Source organism: Solanum tuberosum, unplaced genomic scaffold, assembly GCF_000226075.1.
Source record: "Solanum tuberosum cultivar DM 1-3 516 R44 unplaced genomic scaffold, SolTub_3.0 scf00056, whole genome shotgun sequence".
NCBI lineage: Eukaryota > Viridiplantae > Streptophyta > Magnoliopsida > Solanales > Solanaceae > Solanum > Solanum tuberosum.
In genome coordinates, this window is record NW_006238986.1 from 366,769 (window position 1) to 390,876 (window position 24,108).

The following is a 24,108-nucleotide window of genomic DNA, read 5'->3' on the forward strand; positions in this document are numbered from 1 at the left end:
TATTCTGATTATTTAATTTCTAGAATTTAACTCAACCTTGTCTTTCAGTAATACTTACATGCATATATTTGAATTGAAAAGGTTATTATCTAACTAGAATATAAGAAATAAAAATTACACTCATGATCCTACCAAATAAGAATATTGAAAACATTCATGGCAATTAGTGACGGACATAGGATTTTCTTCGAGTATGGTCAAATAAATATTAAACCTTACAATGGTAGTTGACGGTAGAACTAGAAATTACTATACTTTTCCCGTAATATCCCTGAAAAATGTTGTATTAAAGGTGTCATTATTTCTAAAAATAAATATAAATTCCATATATATCATGAATTTCATCAAAAACTGGCCCGCCAAATACATTTTCAACAAACTTTTCATCAAAAGTCCCAAATATCAATGGGTGAATTCGTTGAAAAATCACGTTTTTTAAAATAGTAAATTAGATAAATTAAACAACATTATTTTGTACTCCCTCTGTCCAATAATATTTGTTCACTATTGACTTTGCACATTTTTTAAGAAACTATAAACAAAAAGATAATTTTACTGTATCACCATTCGAATATAATAAATACAATGTCTTGAAAAATGTAATAGAAAAATAGTTATAGTTAATGATAAGAGTAAATTAGGAACTAAGTGTAAAATTATCCATTAATTTCATAAAATTGACAAATATTGTTGGACATTCCAAAATAATATAGTGGCCAACTATTGTTAGACCAATAGTTAGACGGAGGGAGTATTATATAAGTCGCATGCTTACACATATACCAAAATTTAACTTTCTAAATATCAGACTTCAAATTATTATGTCTACTCTTATAATTAGTTGATAACAAAACAATATATTAATTTTGAAAGACCATAAAACTAAACCAGCAATTAACTAAAACAATAAAGAAAGAAAAATAAACTAACCTAACCTAACCTTCATGCATACCAAAGAAGAAGAAAAAAGAGATAACTTCATAAATTAGAGAAGTATTTTTCTTTACAAACAATAAATAATAGAATCTAAACTATTTGTAACAATCTAAAACAATTTTAATACAATTCTCAAATATTATATTTGAAATTAAAAGTAAGCTAAAGCAAAATGTATGAGCTATAAAACCATAATAAAGATAGAAAATGAAAAATCTATTTCAACTGCAACATAGTTGCTTACACAATATAAAGATTAAAACTTAGAGCTTATACAAATCTGCAAGGAGAATAAATCAGAAAATTCAGTACTTATTTTTGGTTGGTATCCCTGTTGTTACACACTAGTATATAAAAAAGATGTCGAATACAGTCTCAGAAAAAAAACAAATACCTGATAAAAGAACTACAAGAACAAACAACAGCAGCTTTGCCAGTCACTAAACTGGACAAAAAAGTTCAAAAAAAACTCTACCTCTTGACATAGTCCAATTGATACTCCGCTTTGTTGAGGATGAACAACACACATCAACTGTAGTGGACGGTGTCAAGTATAATAGGATATACATCTTGATTAAATGCTGATACACGAGCCTAAATTCGAAAAATTGAAACCTCAATTTATAACACAAAACCCCTTTAAAAACTGCTTTGTCTCTTCTCAATATGTATACTTTTTCCAGACAGGCCCCTCGTTAGCTCAATATGATCAGCTATAGCTGAAATGCATATTAAGTGGAATATGGATTAACATTCACAGCCCACTTAATTTTCTTAAGGCACTTCGAAGAATCTTCAGATCTCCTATGCTGCGATTCCTGGAAAATTCATGAACAGAAGATTGAGCAATCTCAGTATCTGGACAACTTTCCACAGAGTAATATATAACATTGATTCAAGAAACCAGGTAAAACTCGGAGAAAGATAATAAACAAAAGGCAACATTCTGCATTTACTCAATAGCAAGTTTGACGAAAGTAAAATAACATCATTTATACATGACAATATTTTAGTGAAGGAGCTCATCGTATACTAGGAACACCTGCATCTAATTAACCAGGTCTGTCTACTCCACACATTTGAATAAGGGCATCCTTTGGTATTAAACTGTTACAGGAGCCTACAACTTAAATCATCAGAGTTCTTTCTCCTGGGTCCAAAAGGTGTGATTGTTATTCTTTTAAAGCAAACACAAAGTAATGGTCCAAAAGATTTTCAGACAGATTGAACTAGAAACTATTGGGGTATACCAAGGTCCTTTTATATGTCCACTACAAATTCATCATTCATCAGGCCGAAAAACCAGAGCTCAGCAAGCGATAATCCTCCTTCAGCCCCTGAATATTGACCTCCTGTAGATCTGCAGGACCCTAGGGAATGTAGGAAATAAAAATTTTGAACTATTTTTTCGGGGGAAGCAGGGGCCGAGGAGGAGAAGTCCCACACATTCAGCCTCTCTTTAGGCACTCTAGCTCATCGAAGCCACTAATATTTATTTTCCCTTTACTTTTTAGCATGGAAATGATTTCAATTACAAAAGACACAAAATTTAGCTAAGAAAAGTCACAATCATAAGGCCATAGTACGGCTCAAGCAGCTATGGCAGTGAATGGACAAAGGGAGGAAGAGCCTAATTCATCTCCCATCTAACCACCATTCTTATTCCCCTCGGTACTATCTCATGCTAAATCAAGGAACCTTAATTTGAAAATTTAACATCCAATATTGTATGACATTAAAACAATAGGACAGCTCTTTTGGAAGTTGTCAAACCTTATAAGGTACATGATTAGCTCATGCATTAACTATCAGGAGGAAAAATATTTCACCCCAGGCCCTACTCCCACACCATTAGGGGCGGCCGTACACAAATCCCTAATTCCTTCACCCTCATTCCTGTAACAGCAAGGCTTTACTATCTTATGAAAACTCATAAAAACCATCTGGTTTACTGAAGTAATTAACTAATGCTTATGTAACTCAAAGAAACTTTTTAAGTAAAAGGTATGGCTACAATCTTAAATTTAAGAACATTTTCCAAGAACTTAATTGGTAAAGCCTATTTGTTTTTGTCTTTTGTTAAGAGAGAGAAGGAAGTTTCACTTTTAGGCACATATTGCAGACTTTGGAAAAGAAAAATCAAATGCAAGATTTCCCAAGGACTTTAGGAAAAGCTGCATGCCCACAGTTCTACAAATATTTCAACTACAATTGCTTGAACAGTGTGTCCTATTTTGCCTAGGAGCAAAAGGCCAGTAAAGGTATCCTCAAGTTTTTCTCTAATAAGGTTTTTAAGTTTCATATGAGGCATAATAAGGGTGTTTCAACCACTTCTGTTATTTCGGAAAAAGAAGTTACAATAATTTATAGAATGTCAACTTAAATTTAAACTTGGAGCAAATACTACCTAAATTGAGATCAAATCTTCAAGCGCCATTTTGCAAATATCTTTTAATGATCTTTCAAGTTAAGAGTCTACTAATCACAAAAGTAAGGTATCCTCTTGCAAATGAAAAACCAAGTTCCTATAAAAAGAAGCATTCTAAATCCAAAAGGGGAAAAGCCGGTTATTATCTACTTGACCAATATTGGTAATATGACAGATATGTGTCAAGAATCAAGAAAACTTCATCAACAGGAAAAGTAGAATACCAAGAAATGCACAATATGAAGCCCAGTTTTGAAGTAACAGAAGAAAAATATCCAAATTATACAGCATATGCAATTGGAAGAGTATTCATACCTCTATTTGATTGTCTATTTGCAATACTATAATTTCCAATATAATTCTCAGAGTCTTTAGCTGAATCATCTGCTGGATTTTCAAGTCCATATCCAAATGTATTAGAGCCCTCCATATCAGAAGACACAGCTTGCCATGTTGAATCACCATACATGGAGCCACTGCGATATACATCTCCATAAGACCCCTCATAAGCACCACCTGATGCAGCAAATGAAGTTGGGACACCACCTGCTGCATTGCTTCTTGCAAGTCCTCCAGATCCCAGCCCATAACCGTTTCCCCCACTCCTGAACCCAACATTCCGACCACCATATCCAGAAGCACTACCAACTGGAGCAGAAACAGCCGACGAGCCCCAATTGGCACCATTATTCCCAAAGACCCCATAACCACCAGTTCCGGATCCCAAAAATGAACCGGAGCTACCAGGACCTGGAGAACTGTTAAGACCACCATTTCCCCATACATTCCTGGTTGGTGAGCTAAGCAAAGAATCACCTCTATTGCTGCCTGTGTTATATCCAATGGGCGTAGTGTATCTGCTTGAGTTGCCAGTGAAATATGGGTTCAGAACCCGCCCATAACCAAGATTGTTGCTAAAATTGGAAGCTCCTGCAAAGGCGGGGCTCAAAGCTGGGTCCAAATTGACACCCATTCCATAAGCAGGAGAAGAAAACTGAGAGAAACTTGTACGTCCGCTGGAAACTGGACTAAATCTACCATCCATCCTGACCCCATATCCTCCAACCGAACCTAAACTATACCCTTGAGCATAGTTGTTGAGAAAGTTATTTACTCTACCAAGTCCATAGTTGAATCCAGTGAAAGGGCTCCTGTTGGGCCCCGGAGACAGATCTTTAGGAACAGCGCGCTTCACCTCAATCATTTTACCATTTAGATCATGAAACGTCTTATACAATGCCCTATCCACTGCATCCTCTGAATCATAAGTTATAAATCCAAAGCCTCTTGGCCTCTGAGTGTTGTGGTCATACATCACTACAACATCTGTAATTGTACCAAACTGATCAAAGTATGTCTTGAAGTCACTCTCAGTAACAGTAGATGCTAAACCTCCTACAAATATCTTTTTTGTGCGTCCAGGACCTGGAGATCCTTGAATGCTGCTATTGTTTCTATTTATTATTTGTTGGTCATCCCTCGGAACAGCCTTCTTTGCCTCAACCTGAAAATTGGATGCCAATGAAGAACTTGGATATACAAAAATGATTATTCATCTATCCTAATCAGCACAATCCAGCACGGATTAATCTTCAACCGAAACTTTTCAAAAACATTTCCGTCATTTTCCCATCAGTTATGTGTAGTAAATTATGAACAGAAAACTTGCTGAATTGAAGCAAAAGATTCACATAGGCAATATACCAACTAGTTGAGTTTCATGATGATACATTATAAACCTCTAGCATTAGAGAACTCCGAATTATTGAATATTAATGAAATCGATAGTGAGAATTCATATAACCGACCAAACTAAACACGTAATTGCTGCTGCTGTATTCTAATCAAACACGAAATACTGGGGAAAAAAAAGAAAATAACTGACCGTCCTCCCATCGATGATGTGCTTCTCATTAACAACTCTTTCAGCAACAGCAGGATTGGCAAAGACAACAAAACCAAAACCACGAGCACGACCAGTATTGCGATCTCTCATGATCACAGCTTCAACCACTTCTCCATACGAAGTGAAATATTCTTTAAGACGTTCTTCATCTGTGTCCCAAGATATCCCACCTATAAATAGCTTACCGAGATCCGTCTCCATCATTTCTGCAATCCAGATCACAACAAATACAAAAATCACTATAAATAACAAAAACCCATCATCAATACTAATCATACAGATCCAGATTTGGATAATAAAAAAACTAATCAACAAACCTTTTTATGAAGAAAATCAGGCAGACCCCAGTTTTCAAAATACTGATTAAACAGCAAAATGAAAGTTTTGGATTCAATCTAACAACATCAGATCTTTATACCATCAATCAAAACTCAATCCACAATCTCTGAAAATCCACAATTCAGATCAGAAACTCATAAAAACTAAAAAAAAAAAAAAAAAAAGATTAGGTCTTTCTTACAAGTATACTAGCAATTAATATTAGTAGTAAGTCTTTTAACTGAACTTTTATCACACAAAATACTTCATTAATATATTATAACCATCAAACTTTCTATAGCTCTAGTTTATTTTAGATTATAAATTTTAAATTTTATTTATTTTTCTCTTAAATTTTATGTCCAATCAAACACTTTCATGTAAATTCAAAAAAAAAAAAAAAAAAAAAAAAAAAAGCGTATGAATGAAGCATAAAGATGAAATGAAAATGCAACATTTGCGAATAATGAAAAAGATTAAAGAGAAATTGGTACAAACCAGAGATCTATAAGAAAATGAAAACAGAGGATGTGGTTATCATCCTCATTTCTTTTCATTGATCTTTGGTTATTCCAAAGCCAATTTTTTTTTCTGTTGTTTTACTATATAGTTTTTATAATATGGAAATGGAAATGACAATGTAGAACTAATAATTTGGGTTAGAAAAAATTATTATATACAAGAATATTTGGAGTGCACAACATGGTACACGACCACTACTACCTTTTGGTTAAACCAAAGGCCTACAATACATTGTACTATCATATCTATTTCATTTTTTCTTAGTACTCTAGTTCAGTTTTAATTTTTTTTTGTCTGATTTTGATTTGATACGGTGTTTGAGAAAGTAAATTGTATTGAATTAAATTTTCATTGTCTTCTTATTCTTTGTATATGGATTTGTTGCACTTGAGTCGAGTGTTTTTTAAAAATAGTTTTTCTACTTCTACGAGATAGTGGTAAGATCTGTTACGTTTTACTTTCCCTAGACCTTGTTTATGGGATTTCACTCTATATATTGGTGTGGTCTTGAATTAAATGGATGGTTGCTCATGTTTCATTGTGAAATTTGATAAAAGTAATATTTGTTTACAAAGTGAAAATTGGAGTTGTTTTTCTGACTTTTTTAGGGTAATTAGGAGTGGAAAAAAAAGAAGTAAAAACATGTTTACGTTGTTTTTCAAATTCTTGAAAATTCTGAAATTTCCACTTTAAATTGAATTGCGAATTTTTATAGTCAAACGTGTTTTTCGAAGTTCAACTCTAAAAAAAGTGAAGAAAATTCATGATCAAATGTCTCTTAAGCATATGTAGAATGTATTAAATTGTTCTTAATTTTGTCATCTTAAACAAATACGTGAAAAGTTAAAAGAGGGCTTTTTTAAAGGAAAAACTATATATATACTTCACTATCATATATATTATTGTTACTTATACTTTCAAAATATTACATGTCTTACCAGTTACCACTACTTAAGAGCTTTTTTTTTTATCATATATTGAGGATACATGTATTTTGACTACCAAATATACTAAAATAGGAAAAGAGGCGAGCGAGATGGGGAGGGAGGCGAGCGAGATCCGTTATTTATCCCAAATACATGTGAATCATACTATATACACACTATATCATATATATATATATATATATGTATGTATATATATATATATATATATATATATATATGTGTGTGTGTGTGTGTGTATGGTGTGATACACATTTATTTTGAATATTAGATACATAGGAAAGTATCGAACGAGATGAGAGAAAGGCGAGAGGTGAGCAATATTTGTAATGTATCACATATACATGCGAAGCCACTTGGATATAATGTATCTACAATAAATTACACCTAATTTTCACCCCATGTATCCAAAATACATGTATATGGACGCACCAAAATCTGATAAGATACGTAATATTATAAATTAAAGTATATTTAAGTAATTACCTCATAAACTAATGAAATTATATAAGCTTTTCTTTTAAAAATAGATAAAACAAAGAAATTAAAACGGATGGAGTATTATAATAATAGAATTGAATTGTTAAAATTACTACTAATGCAAATAAACTTGTCATCAAGAAAGAGGAAGAGTACAAGGAACACATATTTTTGCTAACTAAAATCCGAAATTCTCTCACATTGAAACGAATTTTTTTGTTCGTACACTATTTTCATATTAATACGAGGAGAAAAAAAAAGCTTTGTTCTACCAACTTTTGTCTCTACGAACGACATTAGTTGCCTCAAATAATATCTACTTGATTGGTATGTGGTTATGTGCTTCCTCTTGGTATTGGATTATTGGGTTATAAATAATTTCGTAAAAATATTAATATCATAGAAAATTAAATTTCAAATCAAAAGCAAGTAAAAATAAATGAAAAATCTTACGAATATGGTGATACCAATATAAGAACATCTAAGATTTTAATACAAGGTCTTAAAGTCTATAAATATCTAGAATAAAAAGATATTATAATAAAATAGCAGGATCAAAAATCAGATAGCAGCTCACCTTGAACTTTAGTTCGTCACTGTAGCAGAGGTGAACCCAGAATATGAAGACTTCGGGTGTACCTATATTACCTTGGCTCAAATATGAGCTTTAAGATAAACTTAAAAAAAAAACAATAAAATAGAGTTGTAGCTAGATTCAAACTCAGGTCTGATGGGTGGTACCTCTAACTTGTACTAGCAGCACAATGACAAACATATACTCTTTATGGGTGCACAGTTAATTATATCTTAATTTATGTCAATTTCTCAAGATAGATATACACTTATACACATGATTTTTTTTGAAGTTAACGGGTGTACGTGCACCCCTCTACCCTATAGGGTAGATCCGCCTCAACACTCTAGTACTATGATGACTCAATTGTCACTAGTTCCTAGTACTGAAAGTGCACACAAATCGTGTATAACACATGTGAATAAAATAAAATGTGTACTCAGTAGCATTGTAGATCGATCCTGATATGAAACAATGAAGAGGGTTGATCCTATAGTACCCTTTCTCTACACTAACCATAAAATATCAACTAGAAGTAGGGGTGTGCATTTGGCTTTTCTATTTGACTTTGTATTATTTGGTTTGAATTTTTAGTTTTTGATTTTGAAAAGTATAACATAATTCGAGAAAATGAGTGTATAAATACCTCTTATAATTTTGTATGATTTTGATGTTTAGATTCAAGAAAAAAGACCAATTCAATTTTTTTGTATAATAGTGTATAAGATCGTATATTATTGTATATGAGTGTATAAATACCTTTTTATAATTTGTATAATATCATATAATATTATATATCAAGTTAGTAAATATTTTTGCAAAAATAAAGTATGAAAATTGTGTATGTTATTATATACCGAATGTATATTGTCGTATACCATTGAGTTTTGGACTAAAGATTTGTAAAGTAAATTGGACTGTATTTTTTCAATATAAGTTTAGATAATTTTACTTTTCTGAATTTTTAAAACTGAAATTATCAGTTACACAAATTTAGGGATTTACATTGATTAGAGTTCCTTGTTTACTGTTACACTCCAAACCTCCCATACGTTAATCCCATCCCTCATGCCTATCCAACTCTACACACCACCACCCCACTACCCCACATTCATAATCGTCCATTCCATCTTTCTCACCACCCCATATCCCACATTCACAATCATCCCTCCCATCTTTCTCACCACCCCACTACCCCAACTTCACAATCGTTCATCCCGTTCAGTTTTTCATCATCATCATGTCGAAGAAAACGATTGTAACGCTTCGAAAGAATCCTCGATTAGTTGAAGGAACTTCTACGGATGAAGTACATGCTCCAACTTTCAATATTTTGACGCAATAAGAAGATAGTTCCAAGTATGTATTTCTATATTTATTGATTTCATCAGAAAAGTTAGCTTAATTTTTTTCTTAAAATTATTTTTCTTTCAAAAGATTTTCAGTGATTGTGGTATGTACACATGTCTATTTGTTAAATACATCAGTAATGGTGTTTTTGATATGCGTTCTGTTGATATCGATGCAAAGTATCATCGTCAAATGTATGCCACAATCATATGGCATTATGGAAAAACAAAGAATGAGGATGACGCGATCAGTGAGAGTGAAGTAACTGGTACGGTTGCTAGCAAATTTGGTGGACCTCGTATAGCAAAAGAACATACTCCGGATACCAACAAGTATCCTACACCAAGACGACTGACAAGAAATTTGAGATAGTTGATTGCACCTTCTACTTTTTAGAGTTACATGTTTTTTTTTACTTTTGGACAATTTTTTTGTTTTTAAGTATTTGATGATATATAATATCCATTGTTTTATTCCAGTCAGATACATCTACATATGAATTACTGATTGGCTAGTATAATTTCAGGAATCTAGTAATATATATATATTGCATACCATTTGGATACACCATTTGAAAGATATATTACACATTGAGTATAACAGTTTTCGGGATGACAATTATATACAAACTGCATACCAATTGGATTCAACATTTAGACTTAATGATATTACTGTGTATTACTAACTAGAAACAAAAAAAAAATACCAATTTATAATTCATGAACCAACTTTGTCTTATAATTGGTATCCAAACTGTGCACTTGTGGAATCCAAATTCATGATTGATTGATTTTTTTTACTTCATTTACTAACACAAAAAATAAAAAAATAAAAAAAGAATGAAGTTGGTATCCAACCTGTATAAATACCTTGAAGATATGATTATGCCAACGTAAAATAGTGATCATTGTATTTTGTAACAACCTCAATTACATCTTGTTTTATATTTATTCAAGTTGGACACCTAATGGATACCAAATTATTACTAATTGTAAATTATATTCTCTTAACAAGCATGGATCAAGTACTTTAAAGATCTATGAAATTGGTATACAATTTGTATAAATACTAGAAGAAACAAATTTGATAATCTAAAACAACGATCATTAATTTTTGCACCAACATCAATTACATCTTGTTTTATTTTGATTTAGAGTAGGACACCAGTTGGATACCAAATTAATACTCATGTAAACTTACATTAAATAATATCAATTGCTATTAGGATACCAAATGCATACCATAATTACCTTATATAATTATCACTAATATGAACACTGTTGACACCCAATTTTGGACCTCCAAGATATGAATTAGTCATCGAGCTTCTTAAATTTCAAACGATTTGAAATAATTGACTTTTTAAAATTCAAAATATTTTTCAAGTTATTTTTATCACTTTTTATAATTTTTTATATAATATATATGTTTTATATAAATTTGTATATAATTAGTATAGTTTATGAATATTCAAAAACCGTCTCAAAAAAATTTTGTTAAATATTTGGTTAATTAATTTAGTTATATAATAGTTTATACTTTAATTTATTTAGTTTATAGTTAAGTTAATTATTTTATTTCGTTAACATTAAGAAGCTCATTGATTAATTTATATTAATTCATCTTATTTAGGGTTTAGCCGAATTTATTAATTTAACTCAATTTAGCTATATTTTTTAAACTCCAAAATCTAACCCATCTATGACCAATGTTTTCACTCCTTATTGGACCATTTAAAGGACCAAATTCTGGGCCTTTCTTGCCTCTTTTCAACTGCCTAGCAGACCCAATTTAATATTCCCAGCCCAAACCCAATTCTTCCAACAAAACAACAATACAAAAAGGGGAAATTTTCAAAACAACAATATTTTCAACTTTAGTGGGACTCCTTAGCAATAGTTTAACTATTTATTAAAAATAACAATATTTTAGTTTGTTAAATGATTAGTTATGTATTTATTTTATTTTGATTAAAATAAAAGAATACAAAAACTTAATAACAGTAAAGAGAAAAACATGGAACCGAAAATTTTAAAAAAGGAGAAAACTATTTTAAAAATTATTCAGTTACGTTTTGAAGCTGATATGTTACCATTATTTATGTCGAGCGTTTTTTTTTTCTGTTCCATTCTTAACAATTCCAAAAAAATAAATTTGCAGAAATAGTTTTGCCTTCCAAATTAAACAATCGACAATATTCATAGTTTCTTTGAATCGAATTCGGTATATTCTTGAAACGGATGTTTTCAAAATCCATGACTATAATTTTGTCACATTCATTGGATTCAATAAATTTCGTCAGTTCCATTGGATTCAAGAAATTTTGAAATCAAGTATTTTTGTTTTTTGTTGTTTAGTTTGAATTTGTGAAATCTTTGGTTTGATATTTTTTAGTTTTTTTTGGATGTTTTCTATCCAATATATGATGCAGAACGATTGAAAATGTTTGATTCTTTTTAATTTCATATACGTTTTCTTTTTATTTGAATGCATACAATACTTTTTGGATCACAATATGTTTAATGTAAATATTAACAATATGAAATTGTATATTTTTTTTTAGTTTGGAATATGATGTTTTTTAAAAAAAAATACAAACACTTTTTTGGTATCCCATTTAGTTAATGTAAATAGTAACAACATAGAGATAGAGTCGTAAAAATTCTGTGATATACTGGACAACGTTTTAAGCATTTCGTAAAAATGAAGAGGCATCATTACATATGAAGGTATGCTTTTATATTTTATATTTTTATCAACATTATATAACATAGCTGGGTTTTTTTTTGTAGATTGTACCATCAAATAATTATGTGTACAATGTTCATCACGAAGGTAGAACATATAGTGTCTGTCTGGAAAATAAAACTTGTACTTGCAAGAGGTTTCAAATGGATGAAATACCATGTTCGCATGCTTGGGCTGTTTTAAAGAAGAAACATTTTGATGTTGGACCATATTGTTATGACATGTACAAGCCAAGTAACTTGTTGGATACATACATCATTCCAATTACTCCGTTACCTGGTCAAAACGAGTGGAATGTACCTGGGTATATTAAGGATGACATAGTGCGGCATCCAAAGCACAAAAAACTACTTGGAAGGCCATCTAAGAAGTATCGTGACAAGGCGTACAATGAGCTATATGGGAAGAAGAGCAAGAATTCTTGCAGTACTTGTGGGTTTAAGGGGCACAATAGGCGTTCGTATAGGAATGGACCGTGTATTGTTTAGTTAATGATGCTTCAATTTTATATCTTATTAGAGTGGAATTGTATCCCAATTTCTAATGCCCTTTGTGTTATATATTTACTATCCTGAAATTATTTGAATATGTTTTCACTCAAAATGTATTCATATCCATGTTATGAAATTATTTTATTTTTGTTGTATTTAATGTGTACTTACTTTAAGTTTGTAATTGAAAAATTGTATGAGTCATAAAAAATATAAATACAAATTAGTAGTAAAATAAAATAATACTGAAAATACATTTTTGTTGAAATACCTTTTTTTTTTAATACATAACAAATATATTGAGTTGTATTCAAACTAAATTGTATTTATATTTTAATATCAAGTGTAGTTTTATTATTATTATTTTTACTTTAAAATTGTACTTACTATTTCTCTGGTTAAGTTTATATTACAAAAAAACATGATGTATTTCAATATCAGTTAGTATTCCAAACATCATGATGTATTTCAATATCAGTTTGTATTCCCTTATTATAATGTATTCATCGCAATTTTATATATTGTGTTTTCATCAAACTTATCTTGCTAATACTACTATGTTTAAAACTGCAAAGAGTATACACATGAATACCAAAAATTGTCTTATTAATATTAAATACAAAACATTAAAAAGATGAATAAAAAAGTTCAAGAGTTTTTATAGTAATAAAAACAGAACTTTATAACTTTAGAAAAGCAACCATAAATCATCCGGACAAATGTCTTTTACCAAGCCACAACACGATTGCCAGATTGACTATAAAACATACCGCAAGCTATATTGCTTAACATTATGCAGTATATATAACTGCAAAATTATATAAAACCTGTACAATATGCACATGAATACAAAATCAGAACTTCAAAACATTAAAATTATGAAGAAAAAAAGTTAAAGAGTTTTTACATTAATAAAATCAGATCTTGATAACTTTAAAGGGTTCCATAGCAATACAAAAACTAATGTATATTAACTACGAAGATTGAAAACACACCAATAATAGGCAATGACTAATCTATTTGAATTGTATCATTATCCTCAAATGCTACATTAATCCTGCTATGTCGCGGAGGTGCTTCATTGTCACTTATAGCTCCGGCATCATTCTTTTGTTGGCCATAATTCCAAAGAAGTGTAGCGTATCTTGACCGTAGAAATGATGCATTGAAATTGCCTGCTGGAATCCCTTGTCCGTATGATAGGTATTCGGCAAAAGCTAGCATATATATACTGCACATGTTTAAAGACACATTGAATATGTGGAGCTTTTGTAGGATGATTTTGACATAAAATTCACTTGCCTACACATGTTCAAATAAATATTGAATACATACTTGTATAATTACTGATAAAAAATTCTATTTCTAGATAATAAAATAGAATAAGAGAAACTACCTATAAATCTAATAAATTGGGAAACATAAAGGTCCTGAAAAAATACAATATATTTATACAAACTATGTAATATAAGTATACAACTAGATATGAAGAAATACATTAGCTATATAGAATGCAAAATTTATCATCACAAATAATTTATATAGATACTGTTAGCTATATGCATTATGAATATAGTAGTGAGTTTGAAACAAAATCAGAAAAAATACAAATATTATTGAAAGTACATTCATCCTATAAAATCAACAATAAACATGCAACCACAGAATCAACAATGGACATAACATACAAAACTAATTTCAAAATAATTTAATATCTCTTCATCGCCTTGCTGTAATTCTCCATCAATTCGAACTTTAACTTGAATATCAGGATTTTCAGAACACATAAGTCTCCTTTTTTTGGAAGAGCTCTCTTGTGCCATTCTAGGCCCAGATCCTACGTTTTCAAGCAACCCTTGGGTAATACAATGAAGGAAATTCTCCAAAATTTTGAATATTATTTGGTATACCTTTAGTAATTCTAATTGAATCATTCATTGTAGACAATCAAATACTTTCTCCAAAATCTAAAGCCCTAAAATCAAATTTCGAAATTATAAAAAATTAAAATGTATTAAATATCAAACAAAATAAATATATATATTAATTTCTAGATATTACAAAATCTGAAAATTAAAAGAAAAATCACGAAAAAAATTTGAAAATCATAACTATTTGATGAATAACTAAACAGAATCACATAAAAATTGGAAAATTCAACTGAAAATCCGAAATATATAGAATCGGTGATTTAAACATCAAATCAAAATAAATCAAAATGGATAATGAAAATTACCTTGCCAATCGAGAAATTTGCTTGAATTAATAATTAGATTTGATTTAACAATGAAGAAAATTTCTTGATGAACAACAATTTAGCACGTTAAAGAAAGATAAACTTGAAATGTGAAAGGTGGTGAATAAACGTGAAAGGTGGGGAAGAAACGTGAATGGTGATGAAAAAAGGTTAATGTGTATTGATTTAATTTTTTCTTTCTTTTTAAACGGCTATTGGTCAATAATTTGGTCCAATGTAGGACTCTTTCCATAAATACAATTACTTTTAAATACTAAAATTTGAATACATATTATTTTATAAAAATATTGTCATTCTATCATTTTAAATAAATATTTTAAAGTGTTGTTATTTTAACTAATTATGTTAGGTATTATGACTTGATTGCTAATTTTCCCATACAAAAAACAACCAACAGTGCTCCAATACATACCTAACCCGACCCTGCACTGTTTTTCTTCCCCAGACGCGACCAAACCCAAAAAATTAAATCGCAACTCCAGCAAAGAACGCGACCCGACCCAGCTCTAGCGTTCCTCTCCCTCTCTCCTCACGCGTGTTCATCCGTACGCGAATCTTTCCAGATGTCTTCAGCTCCTCGCCTCAATCGTCCTCTGCTTGAATCGGACGGCTGCAATGCTTTTTCCGCTGAAGAATGGTACAAGAATAGTACTGTTCCGGCAGCAACCTTATCCTCTAGCAAGGATTCGAATTTCAAATTTCGAATTCAGAAGCTCCCTCCCATTTTCCCCCCTTAAACCGAGCCCCATTTTCCTCTTATAAATAGTCCATGTTCATCTTGATTGAGAGGAGGGATAACTTATTTTGGGTGGGAGATAGCTGATTTTGGGTTGGAAAAAATATACATTGGAGAGAGCTGCCATTAGAGATGAAATTACAATAAAATTGCTAGCTATACAACTTTATATAAAATACTTAAGGATGGGCCTTGAAATCAGAGAGTGAGAGTTCAAATTTTTGTTCAGTCTTCTTGCTCATGTCTTGAACACAGAAGTTTCTTGAAATCATATTTCAGTGGTGGTGAAGTCGCTTCCATGCTCATCTAGTTCCCGTTCGCTGCTCCAAGAAAGGTACAACTTTTTCAAATCTTGATTTGCTTCAGTTAAAATTGATTATTTTTTTACTTTATTTGTTTGATGAACTTAGTATTCTCTTCTTTAAGTAATTTCATTTCTTTAAATTTAATTCTTCTAAATGCCCTATATTGTTTATTATGCTTTGTTAGTTAGTTTATGTTGTTGCTATAAATAAGAATGCCTCATTATGTGGATAATTTGATGTCATAGCTGCTAAATGTATTGTTACAAATTTTGTATTGAGAAATTATAAATTTGATAATTTCGTTTTGGTATCTCGGTTGTTTATGGAAGTTCTATCTTTTCAGAATTAATCCCCCCTCTCTGTTTCCCCAAGTTTTTTTTTTCTTAGAGCTTTCTCTTTAAAATTATAAGCTAAATTATTTTGATTAAATAGAAATAAAAATGGTTGTTCTTAAATGTAAGTTTAATTTGCAAAGTTGTGAATAAATCATGTTGTTCTTCTCTGTTTTGGATTACCTGGTTCTGTAGCGAAATTTATAGTTAAAAGAAAAAAATATGTAAACCTTGTTGCTTTATCTCTTTTCGATCTTGAGTCGCTATGTCAGTTCTTTCGGGTTCAGTTCGGATAAGTTTGTCTCTATGTTGGATCGTGGAAGCATAAATTGGTTGACTATAATTATTTAAATGTTATTCCCTCAGCAGCCTTTTTGCATTGTGTATTTATGTTTAGTAGCTAAATTTATTTAGTCTACTATTGCCTTTGTATTGCCTTCACTTATGTTACATTTTCTTTCTTTTTAGTTCAGGAAGTTACCTTAATTAAATATCATATCTTAGTTTCAATTAGTTACCATGGTCATCTCTTTCCTTTGAAAATCTCTTTTCTGTTAAAAATGCTTTAGTTTGTGGCTTTGATCTTTATTTCTTAAAAATGTGTTGTATGTTTGTCTTCATTATGAGTTGATTACTAGACCATGTGTATGTGGGGACTTGTGTTTTCTTATATTTATTTTTGTCTAATTCCCTTTTCATCTGTTTATGCATGTGATATCGATTCGAGTCCACTTTGGACTCCACCCTTGCATTTCTTCGAGTTGAATTCTTCGAGTCAGCCTCTTCATTGTTCGAGTCAAGGGAATCGATGAACAGGGGTTAAAGACCAATTTTAGGCCCCGAAAACAAGTGTATAACTGCTATATACAGCAGTATACACTGGTATACAGATACTGTATACATGATATACAGGTCGAGGCGCAGTGAATACAAGGCTAAAAATTAAAATACAGGTGACAGGAGTTGAAGAGGGCCGTATACACTTGGTATACAGTCCGATATACATGAAAACGGGTCAAAATATGACCTATATACATCGATATACACTTTTTGTATACACAGGTCTTTGGGGCGAAAACGGGCCTAAAGCCCAATTCTTTTGTGCAACAATCTTATGTGATTAGGTAGCAGGTTGAAAAAGAAACAAATGGGCTGGAATTCATTTGAACTTTCAGCAGACCCACTTATAAAATTTAGGACAGGTTCTGAATTTGGGCAAATTTGACATTCTCTCCCTTTTCCTCCTTATTTCTTTGTTATTGAACTAACTAACACTTTATTTGATTTCGGTTTAAATTTAGTTAAATTCCCAAAGATGGTCATTTCTCATTATTTTATATAATCAAATCAAAATAGTTATATTTCTATACATGTCTTTATTTCTATATTTTGTCTTGTCACTTAATTTATTTCCCTTTAGGAAAATTTCCCTTAAATCCTATTCCCTTAAGATAATTATATAATAGTAATAAATAAGTTAAAATAAATGAGTTCTTTTACTTAATTAAAATTTCAAAATTAGTCAAAGTCGTTATGAGTCATTTACTTAGTTAAAATTTTAAAAATTAAAATTAATCAAAGTCATTTTAGTCAACTCGCCGGTCAACCGCAAGTTAGCGGGCATTCCGAGGGCCTAACACCTTCTCGGAATGTACATTGAATTTCGAACCCTTTTATTTTCAATTGATTTTATCTGTTTGAGTCTTTTGAAACCTTAAAAATTTTCTTGATTTTTCTCTAAAAATTAAGTGGCGACTCAGTTATTTTGGAAATTCGATTTCTCTTAAACCATAAGTTTTGATCGATTTTTTGAAAACTTAGTCATTTTCCTTTTATATATATTTTCGAGTAAAACAAACACTATCTTATATATTAAATTGAAATGAATTTTATTTCCAACAGTATGCAATTTGTATGATTAATGAATCAATCTTGTATAAAAACATGAACAGTATATTAAACACGTAGCTGTAATGCATTTCATACCAATTCTGTTTCATAATCAAAACAAAACATGAGTCTAAAAGACAAAATATAATAAAAAATTTATATAGTCTAAACAAATAAACTATCATTTTTTTGGCGCAGGATAATTTGAAGATGTTGTCCTGTTGTTGCCCACTTGACGACATCTATTGCAAGTAACTTTAGACCTTTTGAATTTCACATCAGCAAACCCCTTCCAGCGTTTAAGTTGCGGTCTTCCTACCATTCTCTTTGAACCAGGCGGCATCACTAATATGAACTCAATTATAAATATGTTGTATTTATATTAACTTTTCATAACAAAGATAATACAAATTTCATCCACAACTTCATTCTACTCACACAAAATTATACACACTTGTCATTACTTATTCACACAAATATCATTCCAGACAGTCTACCACAATTCATACCATAAAACAATTTTTATAAAAAAATAACATTTCACATTTCATACCAAATTAATACACATTTCATACAAATAATCATACTTCTTACTCATATTTTTTTTACACAATACCCAATAATTTTTCATACCAATTAGTTCATTATTCTCACACAAATTTATACACGATCGTCACTACTTATTCATAACAATATCATTCCAAAACATTCTACAATAATTCACACCATAAAACACAATTATATTAAAATAACATTTCACATTTCATACCAACTTAATACTCTTTTCATACAAATCTTCATACTTCTAACTAATTTTTTTTACACAATAGTGAATACACTTTCATACTAATATCATTCCATTTACACTACCAAATTCATTCCTACCTATACATTTTATTTATATTTTCAGAAAAAAATAGTATTCCATATTATAATTTTAATCTGCATACCAAATTCATCTCATTATTATTATTATCAAATTGACTAATGAAATACCTGTTTCATAACAATGTTAGAACAAATTTCATACTTTTTTTTTACAATGATAAAACTATTAAAATTCTATATATTTATACTCAAATCATTCATATATTAAGCCAATTTCGCATGAAATCATGGTATAGACAGTATACAAAAAAAAAAAAACAGAAATGTACTAACAAAATCAGAGAATGCCATTAACTATAGTTTCACAAAAATTATTACGTATTGTGAACAAAATGCATTGTTTAAACAAAAAACATCACAACTTAAATCTAGGATACAAAATCAGAAAACTATGATTTACGGTTTCATTGCTTCTTCTTTTTTTCATTTCAGTAATATACAGATACAAACAATAAATCATAAAAAATACTAACTTGAAGGATCATATCTACCACAATGTTTAATTAATATAGATAAGCAGTCGTCCATCACAACAAAATCAAGATTTTTCAAACAAAAAAAACTTGATTTACTCGTCAATGACAACAATTCTGAAAAAAAAATGAAGAGAGAGAAACGTAGAAGAGAATGAATAAAATCAGACTTTTTAATTAATTTTAACAGATTAGAGTGAATTAAGGAAACTAAATATTCCTAATTAGTTTGAATCTCCTAAATTTATGCTAATTAATAATTATCATCAATCAATTCAAATTTTATTAATACACCTATTTCTGTTTTTTTCTTCAAAATCGATTTATTTTCCTTTTTTATCTTATTATTTTTTTCAAAATCGATTTTTTATCCTTTTTATTTTTTTCAAAACAGATTTTTACAATTGAGATGGTAAGTTGCTTCTATTTATAGACTTTATCCACACATTAGACATGCTCATCTTTACACATTAAATGACTCATTTGCCCTCTAACTACCTTCTAACAGACTTAATGACAATTAACTAACTCTTAATACATCAGCTTGCATCTCTTGATTCAACACTCCTCCTCAAGCTGATGGCTTGAATATGTCTTTTAGTCCCAACTTGCTTATCAAGTATTCATGCTGAACTCTTCCTAACCCCTTTGTGAGTATATCTTCTAGTCGTTCTGTTGTAGATACGTGGTCTGTTCTAATCATGCCTTGACTGACTCTTTCTCTTACAAAATGGCAGTCGATATCTATGTGTTTGGTTCTCTCATGGAATATAGGATTAGCAGCAATTTGTATCGCAGCTTTGCTGTCACATTTCAAGTCTATAGGTTGTTGAATCTGAACTCCCAATTCTTTGAACAGCCCTGTCAACCACGTAAGTTCTGCAGTGCATGCTTCTAAATTCTGCTTCTGCTGAACTTCTGGACACAGTTTCTTGCTTGTTGGCTTTCCATGAAACTAAAGCTCCTCCAAACTTCACCAGATAACCTGTGACTAACCTCCTAGTTTCTAGACAAGCACCCCAATCTGAGTCACAGTAGGCTGATAGTTGATTACTGTTCTTAGCAGGCATGAATAACCCCAAACCAGGTGTACCTTTGATATATCTTACTACTCTTAGTGCAGCATCCATATGAGACTTCTTAGGGCAGTGCATCTATTGGCTGAGAACTTGCACTACAAATGCTATATCAGGTCTGGTCATAGTTAGGTATAGTAACCTTCCTACTAGTCTCTGATACATAGCAGGATCTTTTAGTTCATCATCATTAGTTGCTGCCTCATGCTGTATAGCTTTGTCATATACCACATATGTCAGTTTCAGATTGGTTTCAAGTGGAGTATTGGCTGGCTTTTTGCTCCACTTAAACCTGCTTCTGATATTAATTCTAGAGCATATTTTCTTTGACACAACACTATTCCCAGAAAGAATTTAAGTTCTCCAAGATCCTTCATTTTGAACATTTCTTGTTGATCTTTTCTAGCTTGATTTATCAGTTCTTGATTGTTCCCAGTAACTAGGAGATCATCCACATAGAAAAGAATGAACACCAATTTCCCTTATGTCTTTTTTGTGAATAATGAATAATCATAATGGCTTTGAGTGAATCCCATCTGGACAAGAGCATCAGTCAGTTTTCTATTCCATTGTCTTGGAGCTTGTTTTAGTCCGTATAATGATTTGTGAAGTTTGCAGACCTTCTTAGACTCCCCCTGTCCAGCAAACCCTTCAGGAATCTGAATATATACTTCCTCAAGAAGATCACCATTGAGGAAGGCATTGTGAACATCCATCTAATAAATGCACCACTGATTGGAGGCTACAAGAGCAATTAGGGACCTGACAGTGACCATCTTTGCCACTGGTGAGAAGGTTTCAGAATAATCTAACCCAACTTGTTGACTGAACCCCTTTGCCACTAAACAGGCCTTATATCTTTCAACTTCCCCTGAGGCTTTATACTTCACCTTATAGATCCATTTACAGCCAATAGGAGTTTTTCCAGTTAGGAGGTCTACAATGGACCAGGTATGATTATCCTCTAGAGCAGTAATCTCAAGTTTCATAGCATGAATCCTGGAGGGATCTTTGGCAGCTTGAGTAAAAATCCCTTCTAGTTTTCTATTTACCAAAAAATCCCTTAAAAATTATGTTTGCGGGATACATAGCGCACTAAATAACATCCTATCCCTTCTAGTTTTCTATTTACCAAAAATCCATTAAAAATGATGGTTGTGGGATACATAGCTTTGTGCATGGGATACATTAGGTTTGATACATTCCACATAGCGGGATACATAGCGTTGTGCACGGGATACATGCGGGATACATAGCGTTGTGCACGGGATACATGTGGGATACATAGGTAAATAAGGGTTTTTTGAAAATTTTGAAATAAGTAGAGATAAATGGATATTAAGGTAAGTAAAGGAGTGTAGTTAAGTAATTTGTCCTTGCAATTTTGGTTTAAATGGTTTTATGCTCTTTTTTATTATTTACTTGGCTTCAAATATCGTGTGTCGCAAATACGCTTTCGGCTTAGAAAATATTCTGTGAAATAGTGATTTTTTTGTTACAAAATAAAGAAAAGTTATTATATATGCTATATCATCTTCAATGGTTGAACGACTTTTTTATTAGTACAAAACTTAAAAATTAATTTGATTTTTTATATGATTCTCAGTAGTTAAGTGACTTTACGTAACCAGTCAACTCGAAATATAATATTAAATCTTATTTGTAATATTTTTTTTAATTTCCTGGTCCGAATTTCTGATTATGTCACTATTTTTGACATGGTGTGTGGGGTGGGTGAAGGGGGCATATATAATAGGGAAAAAGAAATTTGGTATATCTCTTTTAGAATTTGACTAGACACTAGATAATATTTGTCACATTTCTTCAAAGAATTATCAAGTGTGTCTTTGTTTACATGTAATAATAAACAAGATAGTAATATTTGGTATTTAGGAAAATTCCATACCTCACTTTCCTAATTTGTTGGGTGGGTTTTACTAGATAAGGAAAACCTAATTTGGAGTTTTCATAATCAATCATTTTCCTTTTCCACTATAAAAGTGATCTTGATGGATGTATGAAGAGTTTATATTGGCCAACAATATAGCATGTTTAAAGTTATTGTTGAGCTATATCAAGTTGCACTATAGTGCTCTTGATGGATGGATGAAGAGTTTATATTGACCAACAATATAGCATGTTTAAAGTTATGTTGTTGAGCTATGTCAAGTTGCACTTATTACAACCCCAAAAAATTAAGTTGTTGCTTAGTGATAAGTATCGTTTAATTTTTAATAAGCGGTTTTAGAATTGATCTTTGAAAATAAAGTCAAACTTTCCGGACAAATTTGAATTAGTCGAATCTCAAACTGAGTACCTGTACTGAGGTGATCGAGCAAAGAAAAATCTAGCACCCATCGCGATCAAGGGTGGAGGTAAGGTAAGGGAGGGGGTACAATTGAATTCTTCCTGACGGAAATCACACCACCAGCCAACCTAAGCCCGTTAATTAGTAGGGACAGAACTAGGGTAGCATAAGGGGGTTAATTTGAATCCTATTCATTGAAAATTATATTCCTATATACACAGTACTTTTTATGTAAATATAATTGACGATGTTGAATCCTTTGAGACTTCTTCATATGTTTATTTCTTTATATTTTGAATTTCTTTAAACAATATCCTAATTCTGTCGGTTTTTAGTCTCCCCCATAGCCATGTTAGTACGACGTCATGATCCCCTTAAGGTCCCCTCCAACTTGGCCAATCGCGCATGCTATCACTTGCTTTCAATTTTTGTTAAAGATTATAAAAATTGGGACCAACAATAATGGTTAATACTATGGTACAAATTAATGAACAATTTCATCAACAACGTATGGTGGTAAGTTGATTAGGATACTTTCATGCTTAACTAAAACTTTCAAGATCAAGTTATGTTAGGGAGCACATCCCTGAGTCTTACGCAACTTGAATTTAGGTTAAATAGGATCATTTCACACTTAACTAAAACTTTCAGGATCAGGTCATGTTAGGGAGCGCATCCCCTTAAATGAGTCTTACGCAATGCAATCTGCTAACACATTGGTATACACATTCAGCCAGCTGTGTCACTATGCACTAACATAATATTTTCAAACTATTTTATCTTAAATGACCACTCGTCTAATCAATACTCCCTCCGTCCCTATTTACTTGTCCATATTTCCTCTTTTAGATGTCCCTATTTACTTGTCCATTTTGACAAATCAAGAAAGGACAAAAAAATTTTTCCTATTATACCCTCATTTAAACTTCTTGAAAATTTAAACTTCCCCCAACATTGATTAGTTATCTTGAATAAATTTATTTTGGAATCATAATTAATAAGGGCAAAATTGTAACTTCACTATGCTAATCATTGTTGCCTTAATATGTGTGTCATTTCTAAAGTGGACAACTAAATAGGGACGGAGGGAGTATAATATTGAAAGGTAACAACAACAACAACAACAACAACAACATACCCAGAGTT

At 31.1% G+C, this 24,108-nt stretch overlaps 1 protein-coding gene across 1 annotated transcript; it reads right to left on the reverse strand.

Annotated features, from left to right (window-relative positions):
- Positions 1-1,137: 1,137 nt before the first annotated feature.
- On the reverse strand, positions 1,138-6,242 carry LOC102593107 (heterogeneous nuclear ribonucleoprotein 1-like). The gene is made up of 5 exons (XM_006344820.2): positions 6,087-6,242; positions 5,588-5,715; positions 5,250-5,476; positions 3,680-4,868; positions 1,138-1,754 (listed from the first exon to the last, which is right to left on the reverse strand). The coding sequence occupies exons 3-5, from the start codon at positions 5,472-5,474 to the stop codon at positions 1,741-1,743; spliced, it is 1,428 nt and encodes a 475-aa protein (XP_006344882.1). The 5' UTR covers positions 5,475-5,476; positions 5,588-5,715; positions 6,087-6,242; the 3' UTR covers positions 1,138-1,740.
- Positions 6,243-24,108: the final 17,866 nt, after the last annotated feature.

Coding starts and splice junctions, on each gene's coding strand:
- LOC102593107 (XM_006344820.2), bottom strand. CDS start 5,474: ATGATGGAGACGGATCTCGGTAAGCTATTTATAGGTGGGATATCTTGG. Junction 4,869..5,249: donor ACATCATCGATGGGAGGACG/GTCAGTTATTTT, acceptor TCCAATTTTCAG/GTTGAGGCAAAGAAGGCTGT.